Below are 11,739 nucleotides of genomic sequence, written 5' to 3' on the forward strand. Positions count from 1 at the left end.
TAAAGAAGATATGGAATATATACACAATGGAGTATTACTCAGCCATAAATAATGAGATCTTGCCCTTTGCAACATGGATGGAACTAGAGAGTATTATGCTAAGTGAAAAAAAGACAGAGACAAATATCATATGATTTCACTTATATGAGGAATTTAAACAACAAATGAACAAAAAAACATACTTAAATACAAAGAACTGTTAGCAAAGGACCATGGGGAGATGAGTGAAATAGGATTAAAAAGTACAAACTTCCAATGATAAAATAAGTGTCATGGAAACAAAAAATACAGCATGAAAAATATAGTCAATAATACTGTGATAACATTGGTGATAGATGGTGAGTACACTTATTGTGGTGGGCACTGAGTAATACATGAAACTGATAAATCATTAGATGTCTTAAACGAATATAAAATTGTATGTTAATTATACTTCAATAACAAAAAACAATCTAATATTAAAAATGGGCAGAAGAGGGCTGCCTGGGTGGCTCTGTCAGTTAAGCGTCCAACTCTTGATTTCAGCTCAGGTCATAATCTCAGGGTCCTGAGATTGAGCCCAATGTCAGGCTCGCCCCTGGGCATGGAGTCTGCTTAAGATCCTCTCTCCCTCTGCTCCTCCCTCTGCTCACATTGTCTCTTACTTAAAATTAATAAATGAAATCTTTAAAAAAAAATGGGCAGAGGACTTGAAGAATTTTTCCAAAGGCGGCACACAGATGGCCAACAGACAAATGAAAAGATGCTCAATATCAGTAATCACCAGAGAAACGCAAATCAAAATGACAAGAGATATCATTTCACACCTGTTAGAATGGCTAGTATCAGAAAAAAAATAAGAACAAATGTTGGCAAGGATGGGGAGAAAAAGGAACTTTCATGCACTGTTGGTGGGAATGTAAATTGGTGCACCACTGTGGAAATAGGTGTATGCAGTTTCTTCAAAAGCTAAAAATAGAAAAAGGAACTCTCATGTACCTTTGGTGGGAATGTAAATTGGTGCAGCCACTGTGGAAAATAGTATGAGTTTCTTCAAAAATTAAAAATAGTAATACCATTAAAAAAAAGAAACACCTACCATCTAGTAATTCCACTACTTGATATTTCCCAAAGAAAATGAAAACCCTAATTTGAAAAGATATATGCACTCCTATGTTTTGTGCAACATTCCTTACTTACAATAGCCAAGGCATGGAAGCAACCCAAGTATCCAATGATAGATAAACTGTATAAAGAATATATAGAATATTATTCAGTAATGTAATATTACTCAGTCATGAAAAAGAATGAGCTCTTGCCCTTTCCAACATGGATGGACTTAGAGAATATTATGCTAAGTGAAGGAAATCAGAAAATGACAAATACAATATGGTTTTACTCACACCTGAAATCTAAAAAACAAACTAACAAACAAAACCAGAAATACATCCATAATCACAGAGAAAACTTCCGGCGGCCAGCAGGAGGGAGGTTAGGAGAGGCACAAGGGGTGAAGAGGAGCGGGAGCTTCCAGTTATGGAATAAGTAGGTCTCCGGGGTACAGTCAACGGGACTGTAAGACCATTGTAGGGGGACAGACGGCTGCTATGCTTGTGGTGAGCACAGCATACTGAACAGATTTGTCCATTAAAAAAAAAAAGGAATTCTGGGAAGCTTTATTATTTCATTATGAAATGAGGAAAGAGAGACCCAGCCAAGTTTAAGTGGCTCGCCCCGGGATACCAAGGTAAGTGGTAGAGCCTGGAATTTATACCTTGGTTTATGAACCTCGTCATTACGTCTCTCGTGCGAATTGAGTAGCATTGTACATTCCTGTAAAATGATCTAAACCGTTTAGGGGTAGGTTTTGTCAATCAGAGCAGATTATATGTGGATTCTCTCACCCTACAAAAAAAACCTAACGGGTCTTAGTGATGAGACTATTCTCGTTTGCTGCAGACCTTAGGGTATTCGCTGAGGTACTGAATCGCATGTATGATGTCAATCGCTGTGACATCATACATACGTTTCCATGGGTGAACCGCTTCAGCTGCGCCTAGTTCTGCTTGCTGGGATCCTACTGCTCTCCCGCTCCAGGAACTCCTCCCGAGGTCGACTTCAGGGGGGCAGGTCATGAGTTGACAACGGACTTGCCCACAACACAAAACCGAGTTTTACTTGTCAAGGTGCACGAAGGGTCGATACCCCCCGACGGAATGGACAGCGTGAGGAGACAGACGGGCGTTTTCTGCAGCAAATACCTCGACTAGCTCACAACGTCCTCGAGGAGAGCGCGCGACACGCCGACGGTGGAGACGCCCCCCCCCCCCCCCGCGGCTCCCCGCCCCCCGCCACAGGGCCCCTCCCTGCCCCTTCGGCGCCCGCGGACCCACGGCCCGCCGCCCGGGAACAGAGTCGAGTCACCCGGAGACCGTCTTTAAGGAGACGGCGTCAGTGCCTCGCGCGGGTACTTGCGGCTCCTCCACACCTCGGCGGGGCCCTTCTCTTCCCTCAGCCTCTGCCGCCCGCGCCGCCAGGAGAGTCAGGACCTCCTCGGCGCGCCGCCCCAGGCCTTTCACAAACTCCCCCACCGGGTCTCCTCAGCGTCCCCCTCGGCTCTCGGCGGCTTAGGACAAGCCCTTCTGTTTTTTGTTGTTGTTGTTGTTGTTGTTACCTCTCCTAAGTCGGCCTCTCGGGCGAGGAGGGAGAAGGTGGGCGTCCGCCCGCGCTCCGGCCGCACGGTTACTCCGCCCTCCTCGCGCCCGCGCCCGCGCCCCTCCCTCGGGCTCCGCGCTCCCGCCGGGGCTGAGGCGCTGGAACGGAGCGCGGGGGAGGAGCGCGCATGCGCGCTGCGGGTGGAGCCGCCCGGCAAAGCACCGGAAACTTAAGCGACAAAGTTCCGAGCCCCGCCCCCCCGCCGCCGCCGCGCCGCCCCAGCGTCTGGCCCCTCGGACCCACTGCGCGACGGATCCACCCGCGGACGAGCCTGCCCAGCCCCTGCGAGCGCCATGTCTGGTTCCTCCAGCGTCGCCGCGATGAAGAAAGTGGTTCAGCAGCTCCGGCTGGAAGCGGGGCTCAACCGCGTGAAAGTGAGCGGGGGCGGGCGGCCGAGGGGGAGGGGAGGGGGGAGGGGAGGGCGGGGGCGGCGGGGACCCGCTTCCCCCGCGGAGGACGCGCGCTCGGCGGCGACGAGCCGGGAGCCGCTAACTTCAGGGAAGTGGCGGCGCGGGCCGGCGCGGCGGCTTGGGGGCGGGGGGCGCCTGGGGGGCGCCTGGGGGGGCCCCGGTTTTCCCGGGCAGCAGGTCCCGGGGCTGAACGGCGGCTTTCCGCATTCCGGCCGCCTCCCGCCCTCCCTCGGCGGCGACTCCGCGGCGGGCTCGGGCAGCAGCTGCTCCGCCGCGCGCCGCCCGCCCCCTCCAGCCCTTCGCTTACCGGACTCCACCCTTTCTTTTCGCTGGACGGTTTCATCTGACTTTTAATTCAAAACAGAACCTGTTTTCATGTCAGAACGTCCCCGAACCCACTCCTTTTTAGTACTAGAGCCTCACCGCCCAGCTCCCTTTTTGTCCGCCCAACACATACTTGAAAAGGAATTTTTGCAAACGCGGACTTAGGTTTAAAGAAGCAAGTTTGTTTTCATCCCCCCCCCCCCCCCCCCCCCGTGCCCAGCATGACCACTAGGGCCCTGTACAGCCTCGGACAGAGCGTGCATTTCAGGTCTTTGGGCAGTTTGCTGTGACCTGGCCTTGGGAACATCTACCGGCCTGCGTGTCTCGGTGATCCGAGTGGACCAGTCTTACTTGTTTTGCCGTTTGGTTAACACCGACCTTGGGCATTTTAGTTTGGGGGGAGAAAACCTTTTGTGTGTGTGTTGGGTAGGATAACCTGACTTGCTATTGCAAGTTTCTCCAGATTTTTGAAATCCTCGGTGGATTGGCTTCTGTTTGTTGCAGGTCAGCTACCAGCGAAACACTTCTTGTAATTAAAAGAAACAGAAGAATGTAAATCGTGCACTCTTTTGAAAGAATACAGCCAGTTTCTAAGAGGACTTGATTGTGTACTCACCAGGCTAGTCTTTACTTCTCCCTGAAATGTTTTGTTGGGGGGAAGATAGGCTCCCGCTTACCTATTTCCTTAAATAGACATGGCAGGGACCTAGCTTACTCAGTTGTGGTCACCTCAGGACGGAAGGGAAATTCCCATCACTTTTGGTGTGGGGATTCCCCTCCCTTCCTGGCTTTAAGGGCTTGTAGACTTTATTGCTGTTTGGAGTTCATTTCTTTCATCTTCAGATATTACCTCATCCCATTGGTTTATGGTCAGTCTTGGATGGATTTAATGGATTTAACTCTATGTGAAATCTTTTTTTTTTTTTAAGATTTTCTTCCTTTTTTTTTAAGATTTTATTTATTCATGATAGAGACACAGGCAGAGGGAAAAGCAGGCTCCATGCCAGTACCCGGGGACTGGGGACTAGGGACTGGATTCCGGGTCTCCAGGATCATGCCCTGGGGCCAAAGGCAGACGCCAAACCGCTGAGCCACCCAGGGATCCCCTGAAATCCTATTTCTTAACCAACCATTACATTATCATTCAGGTGTGCCTTTATCATAGGACTGGCTCAGGAAAGAAAAAAATGAGGGGTGTAGGGGGCAAAAAGAAAGGCTGGTTGAAAGCAGTAAAGCCTTCAGCAGGGGTACTTAGTTCTTGTCTCAAAAGAAAATGAGATGGAAGTCCTCAGACTAAAAGTACCCTGAGGGTTTTACCATGAAACCCCTAGTTACTTCAGTAGCTCTTCAGAGTGACACCAGCTCCCTACACTTCCAGTTCTTCAGGAGGCTTCTGGGTGGGGCTCCTTAAAGCGGCTGCAAGTGATTTGCTCTTAGAGTTCTCATTTCATCTTATGCTAGGTCTGTAGCAAGGAGGTGAGGGCATCCCATCTTGGGACTTAAATGAGCTTTTCTTCAAATCTGTTGTAAAATGTGGTTAGTTCGATTTTGTGTATGTATTTTGTCCATGACTCTGCTAGATGCTTTTTTGGGGGTGATATTTTTCGACTGACACAAGTTTACTGTTAAACTTTTGAATACAGCTGATAGAAATTTTCACAAATGCTTGACAAACTCTACCATATGGAGGGTGACCATACTTTATATTGCCAAATCAGGACACTGAGTTGAGAGTGAAAAGAGGGCACTAATAATTATGCCAAGATTATAGGGTTTTAACCTCCTGGATGGTGATTATTACAATGCCTTAGGGCTAGTAGCTTGTTTGAGTTTTAGAGCCTTTGTCTAAAAGCTAAAAGTTTTAGAGCCTTTTGTGAGAAACTAGTGACAATTGGAATTGGAATTGTCACTGGTTTCTCACAGATGGTTACCTGATTGGTTCCTTGTCATTGAGATCTCAGTTTAAATGTCACCTCTGCACAGACACCTTCCCTTAGAGCATGATCTAACCACTCTTTTTTTCCAAAGAGCTCCTTGTCTGTATTTTCCCCTGAACTGCCCCCTCCATAACTGGGACCCAGATCCTCTTAGGTATTCTCAGTAGCTCAAAGTATATTTGGCATGTAATAGTGCTTGAGAAGTTTGTGAAAGTCAAGTTGGAGCCTCCTGCGCTTCAGCCAGAAAGTTAATAGATACTTTATCCTTACTACTAGGTAATGTGTATGAAACCAAGTTTTAAGATTGTGAAAAATATACCATGTGTACCCCCCACTTTAGCTGTACCTTCTTTTGGTGGGTAAACAGGGTGGCCATTTTTTGTAGCACTTGGTACCAGGTATTTACATACTACTTTACACAGTTGCTAAATAAACCTATGGAACTCGTTATTACCCTGGACTGTTGTATAAGCCAAACATACAAATAGATTTCAAGACTTGAGAGTCCTCTCAGGATCACGTATCCTTTTACCAGATAAATGTCTGGGCTAGAGCAGTAATCTGTAGGATTCCTTCTGATAGAGAATATTTGTGATGCCTTTACCTTCCTTTCAAAGGCAGGTGCCAGCTGGACTGGACTCCTGCCCTCACCCCCCTTGGGAGTAGTCGAAACTGAAGATAAATGATCATTTTTCCCATCTTCCTAAACCTCAAGACTTAGGATATTGTATTCATTCGGGGCATCTTTTAGTTATTCGTGTTAGACATCTGAACTGTTCAGTTCATTGTTTTGATATCCTACAAATGGTAGACGACATTTAAGTGATACTTAATACGTTACGTCCTGTTTGAGTGGTATTGCATATGTATATGAAAATTGTTAAATCATACTTAAGCAAATACACCGTTTTTTTAAAGGCAGGCTGCTCAGTGAAGTTGTTAAAATAATTCAAAAGTTTGCTATCAGCTTTTCAGTCACATGACACTGAGCAGAAAGTGGTCACCGTCCAGTTTCATAACCTTAAACAGATGGTACATAATACCAAAACAATGAACTGAATGGTGCAGATTTAGAACATGATGTTCATTCACAGAAGCACTTTTCCAGTAATACTGCTTTCAAGACAAAGTAATAGCTGGCTAGAATTTTAACCCCTTGTGTATTATGTGTACTGCTTTTAATAAAACATGTTGAGTACCCTGAAGGTTGAATACCTCTGAAGTTTATTAATAAACTAGCAAGATGAGATTTTTCTTTGCAGATGTACTGAATCCTTTGATGTTTTTAATAAGCAAAAGAAAACACTATAGTCTTCTGTGCACGTAGTGCTTTAAGCATGAGCTCGGTATATGACTGTCAACCTTCAATTCACATACATCCTCTTTTGATAAGAGAAGGTATTTCAAAGATTTGAGGAACCCTGCATTAAAACATTCTCACCTCTTCCCACTACTCCCTCCTTTTGTCTTGTACAGGTCTCCCAGGCAGCTGCAGATTTGAAACAATTCTGTCTGCAGAATGCCCAACACGACCCCCTGCTAACTGGTGTATCTTCAAGTACGAATCCCTTCAGACCCCAGAAAGTCTGTTCCTTTTTGTAGTAAAACGAATCTTTTGATGGTAAGTCTCCTTAATATTTAGACAGTTTTTAGAAAATCTGCAATGTTTATGGAAATGGCTTTTAAATACTACCAACTGATTTAGATTAATTCTAATGTCATTTCTCTAAGAACCCAGCTACAGTGCAGCACAGCAAAGAATTGGGAGTTGGGAATGCAAGAGAAAATCAGGAGATCATTGAATAAACATGTTGACATTTGTAGTCGGGAGTAACACGTTTTAGTCTTTATTCTTGTTTGTATGGTAAAGGTAGCTGAATTCATGGTGGCAGACAGTGGATTTGACTTCAGAAGATTAAGAAACTAAAGAACTCATCCAGTTTAAGGCATGTGTCTGTATATTAATTGGTACCTTCCAGGTCAAATATCAGTGTGTACAAAAGAGTATCATGTTAATCTAAGAGAGAGTTGACCAAAAAACATGGGGTGGAGAATTTAAAACATAATCCAGGGGTGCTCCCTTTTATAAAAATACACAGTACCTTAGTCAGAGGGTTTAGTACTGAACTATAAGAAGCCGCCTTAAATAGTGCTTTAGAAAAAAAAAAAGACTGTGGCACACACCCTTTACAAACATTGACTCCTCAAAGTTCAGGAAGCTGCTTCCTAAAATACCATGTTACATAGTTGTGCCCTCCCTGATTAGGCTTTGTACATTTGGTAGTATCCAGGAAGTCAGCATGTTTCCAGTAAATGATTGGTTAAATTGGTTAAGATTTTGAAACACCAGAAACCACCTTTGAGTAACAGGTTTTCCATAAGGAAGTAATTCTTTTTAACAGATTGACACATTCATATTTAATAGTTAATAGTTCTTTCCTTCTGGCAATATTTATTCTTCATGGCAGTTTTTGGAAAGCTCCTATTTTTATGGCTTATTAAAGATTCTTTTTAAACCTCTGTTCCCCGTTCCCTGGGTGGCGCAGCAGTTTGGCGCCTGCCTTTGGCCCAGGGCGCAATCCTGGAGACCCGGGATCGAATCCCACGTTGGGCTCCCGGTGCATGGAGCCTGCTTCTCCCTTTGCCTATGTCTCTGCCTCTCTCTTTCTCTCTGTGACTATCATAAATAAATAAAAATTAAAAATAAATAAATAAACCTCTGTTCCCCATTGTATTCACTTAAAGTATATTTTCATTTGATATAAAACACTGTTAAGAAGCCTGGCTTCTTACCTGAATGTTAATAGTTCTATTTCACAAAAATCTACAAACAGGTGTTTAAATGACTTGCTCAAAGTTAAAAATATAGCTAGGATAAGAACCCAGATTTCAAAGTAGAATAATGGCTACTAATCCTGGCAGTATAATAAAACAGGTTTATGGATATGATTTGAAACACCTTGGGCCAGGAAAAGGACTTTTGGATGTAAAAGTATTTCTTCTCAAACTTGAATGTATCTTCAAATTACCTTGTTCAAATACAGATTCAAATTCAATAGGTCTGAATTCTAGGGGTGAAGTATTTCTTATAGACTTCCAGGTTACTTTGATGCTGGTGGTCCTGAGCCCATAGTCAATGGCCTGGATGCAATGAATCTACGTTTCAGTCTTTATTTTCACATCTTTTAAAAATCTATGTTTTTTATAGTTTAAGAGAGCATAGGTAGAGTACAAAGAAAATAGAAATTATTGTGATCAGAACACCCAGAAACAATCACTGTTAATAGATTAGATTTCCTTTACTTTTAAGAGGAAGAAAAATTTATGGGCTGATTTACAGACAATGAGGATCATAGTATGTGCAATTTTTCTTCTGCTTTTAAAAAAGAACACTTGAATTTTCATTAAAAATTCTTCATAAATGAGATTTTCAGTGGTTGTATTATAACTTATTAAATGTTGAGGTTTTCAAATTTGAAGCTATGGTGAGGCAAATAATCTTGGTACTCCTATGTATAGTTTATCTCTGTGTCTTTATTTTTATTTTATTATTATTTTTTTAATCTTTGTGTCTTTAAGATAAATTTTTAAAAGTCAAATTATTTAGGGGTGGGTGGCTGGGTCAGTTAAGCTTTTGACTTGATTTCAAGCTCTGGTCATACGATCAAGCCTCACATTGGGCTCTGCTGAGGGCAAAATCTGCTTGTTCCTCCCTCTACTCCCTCCTGCCCCTTGAGCTCTCAAATAATAAAATCTTTAAAAAATAATTTAGTAAGGAATTACATTTAAAATTTAATAAAAAAATAAAATTTAATAATATTTGATAGCCAGGAGCAAACAGCACTTGGACCTTGAGAATGCTGTTTTTTTTTTTTTGAGCTCTTGCCAAACAGACCTCAGCCTATTCACCACTATTTTCTGCTTATGTAGTTTTTTTTTTTTAATTTGCACCAATTTGGTTGTAAGGTTAAACATTTTTTCACCACTGATTGTTTAAGCTTCTTGAACATCTGTTTTTTATTTATTTTTAAAAAGATTTTATTTATTCATGAGAGGCAGAGACATAGGCAGAGGGAGAAGCAGGCTCCATGCAGGGAGCCCTACTTGGGAGTCAATTCTGGGACTTCGGGATCGCGCCCTGAGCCAAAAGCAGACGCTCAACCACTGAGCCACCCAGGCATCCCAGAATATCATAAATTTTAAAATAAGTATAGATTTATCAAAAAGAAATTTTAAAGACTTTTTTTTACCTTTCCATATAGATAACATATAGAATAACACCCAGTGCTCATCCCATCAAGTGCCCCCCTCATTGCCCGTCACCAGTAACCCCCACCCCTATATTTTGTAGTTTTAAAACATAGCTAGTTTTTTTGGGGATGCCTGGGTGGCTCAGTGGTTGGGCGTCTGCCTTTGGCCCAGGGTGTGGTCCCGGAGTCCCGGGATTGAGTCCTGCATTGGACTCCCTGCATGGAGCCTGCTTGCTTCTCCCTCTTCCTGTATCTCTGCCCCCCTCTCTCTCTCTCATGAATAAATAAATAAATAAATAGAATAAAATAATAAAACATAGTTTTGTTTTTTTTAAAGGAAGAACTTCCATATTTTTAAGATTTGTGTTGATCCATGTAGATTGTTTAACTGCTGCAATAGTATTCAGTAATGTGTATAAACCCTCGTTAATTTATCCATGATCTGTTCCCCTATTGAATGACATTTAGGATATTTCTTTTAAAATACCACTATAGTCAATATCCATGTACATGTTTCTCTTTATGTATAGGTTTATCTAGGTAAATAGAAGTCGGATTGCATCTTTTATCTTAGTAGATACAGCCAAACTGCTCTCCTCAGAGGAGTGCTATTGTTCATTTTCTAGGAATGTTCAGATTTTTCTGAATTTAAGAGATTTTTATATTAACTTTTTTTAAAAAAATTAGGACATTGAGTATATTTGGCAGTGATTTAGACAAGTTTATCTTTAAGTCTGTTTATAAACCAGAAGTGACTTGTTCTTCAGGGTGGTTGTGAAAATTAAGAGGAAATTTTATTTTATATACCACAGAGATCTCCTGTTTCTCAGTTTTTCCCTAGAAACACTGATATGTGTGCTTTCTTGAAAAACTAGTTTAGTTTGGGGCACCTGGGTGGCTCAGTCATTTGAGCATCTCACTCTTGGTTTCAGCTCAAGTCCTGATCTCGGGTTGTAAGATCAAGCCTAACATAGGCAGAAGTTGGCTTGGATATTCTCTCCCTCTGACACCTCCTCTGCTTGGGCATGCACATGGGCTCTCGTGCTCTTTCTCCAAAATAAATTTAAAAATCTTTAAAAAATATAAACAAAACAGGCTTAGTTTAATTGAAAGCACTTTATAAGCTGACTTGCAAATGAATGCCCTTGAAGTAATAGATGTATTACTTTTCAGAAAAAACTATTGTGCTTTGGTACTTTACCCTAACTCATTTTTTTCTTTTCCATTTCAGGTTTTCTAAACCACTTTACATGAACCAGTGAATATTCAAAGGAGAACTAAATTTGAAGCCTGTACAAAAGCTTATCCCTATAACACGTGCCATACTATATAAACTTCTACTTTTGTCAGTCCTTAACATCTACCTCTCTGAATTTTCATAAATTTCTATTTCACAAGGGTAATTATTTTATATACACTGGCAGCAGCATACAATAAAATACTTAAGTGTAAAAGTTTTTTGGTTAATTACTGGTATTAAATATACAATGTATTGCTTTATTTTGAACAGCTAAGGTAAATGACAATTTCCCATTGTTATTAAGAAGGGGTTAAGTTTTAGAGTTTTTTTTCTACCAACTCATCTAATTTTATGCCCTACATTTGTTTGAAAGACTGTAGGGAGCTAAAGGTAAGTTGCAGACTTTTATCCTTTCAAGGTCAGGAGGAAGCTGCTAATACGAGTTCCTACTTATGAGTATTTGCAGGATTAACTTGTTTTAGTAATAGGTATTTCTGATAAATTCCTTTGTGTAGGGTATTACCATCACACCTAAAAGTTAATTACTTAATAGATTGCTCTCCTAATAAGGAGACTGGGCATAGAAATTCCATTACAAGATGTTAAGAAAAACTTGAGAGTTTTAAACAATTTTTGAGTGGAACACTATAGGACAATGTAATGAAGTGTACAAAAGACAAAAAAAAAAAAAAAAGGAACCAAAGTTTAGTTTCAGTAATTTGCAACTTAAATTTTAGGTCTTTGTTAAACCATTTTGCTTTAAAATTTTTACCATCTGAACGGCTTAAGGAAATATTAAAACATCCCAGAAACCTGGCCTCCCAATATATATTCATGCAGGAAACAGAATTTAAAACTATGTGCCAGACCCAAGATTAGTCTGG

General features: G+C 41.8%; 2 protein-coding genes across 6 annotated transcripts in view; one reads left to right on the forward strand and one right to left on the reverse strand.

The window, feature by feature from the left end:
• SPATA1 (spermatogenesis associated 1) overlaps nucleotides 1-2,777 on the reverse strand; it is a 51,038-nt gene extending 48,261 nt beyond the window's left edge. For 3 of the 5 annotated variants that reach the window (XR_012000791.1, XR_012000795.1, XM_072754725.1), the window contains exon 1: nucleotides 2,654-2,777. The gene's annotated coding sequence lies outside the window, so the exon portion shown is untranslated. Of the gene's footprint in view, nucleotides 1-2,005; nucleotides 2,091-2,467 lie in introns of those variants that run through there. The other 2 variants (XR_012000793.1, XR_012000794.1) reach the window with 2 other exon arrangements.
• Nucleotides 2,778-2,884: 107 nt separating this feature from the next.
• GNG5 (G protein subunit gamma 5) lies at nucleotides 2,885-11,069 on the forward strand. Its single transcript, XM_072754727.1, has 3 exons — nucleotides 2,885-3,068; nucleotides 6,842-6,986; nucleotides 10,847-11,069. The coding sequence occupies exons 1-2, from the start codon at nucleotides 2,988-2,990 to the stop codon at nucleotides 6,965-6,967; spliced, it is 207 nt and encodes a 68-aa protein (XP_072610828.1). The 5' UTR covers nucleotides 2,885-2,987; the 3' UTR covers nucleotides 6,968-6,986; nucleotides 10,847-11,069.
• The last annotated feature ends 670 nt before the right edge of the window (nucleotides 11,070-11,739 follow it).

Source organism: Vulpes vulpes, chromosome 3 (assembly GCF_048418805.1).
Source record: "Vulpes vulpes isolate BD-2025 chromosome 3, VulVul3, whole genome shotgun sequence".
Taxonomy (NCBI): Eukaryota; Metazoa; Chordata; class Mammalia; order Carnivora; family Canidae; genus Vulpes; species Vulpes vulpes.

Excerpts from the sequence above, each read along its gene's own strand:
- GNG5 (XM_072754727.1), top strand. The coding sequence starts at position 2,988 with ATGTCTGGTTCCTCCAGCGTCGCCGCGATGAAGAAAGTGGTTCAGCAG. Across the intron at positions 3,069-6,841 it reads CGGGGCTCAACCGCGTGAAA|GTCTCCCAGGCAGCTGCAGA; the intron begins GTGAGCGGGGGC and ends TGTCTTGTACAG.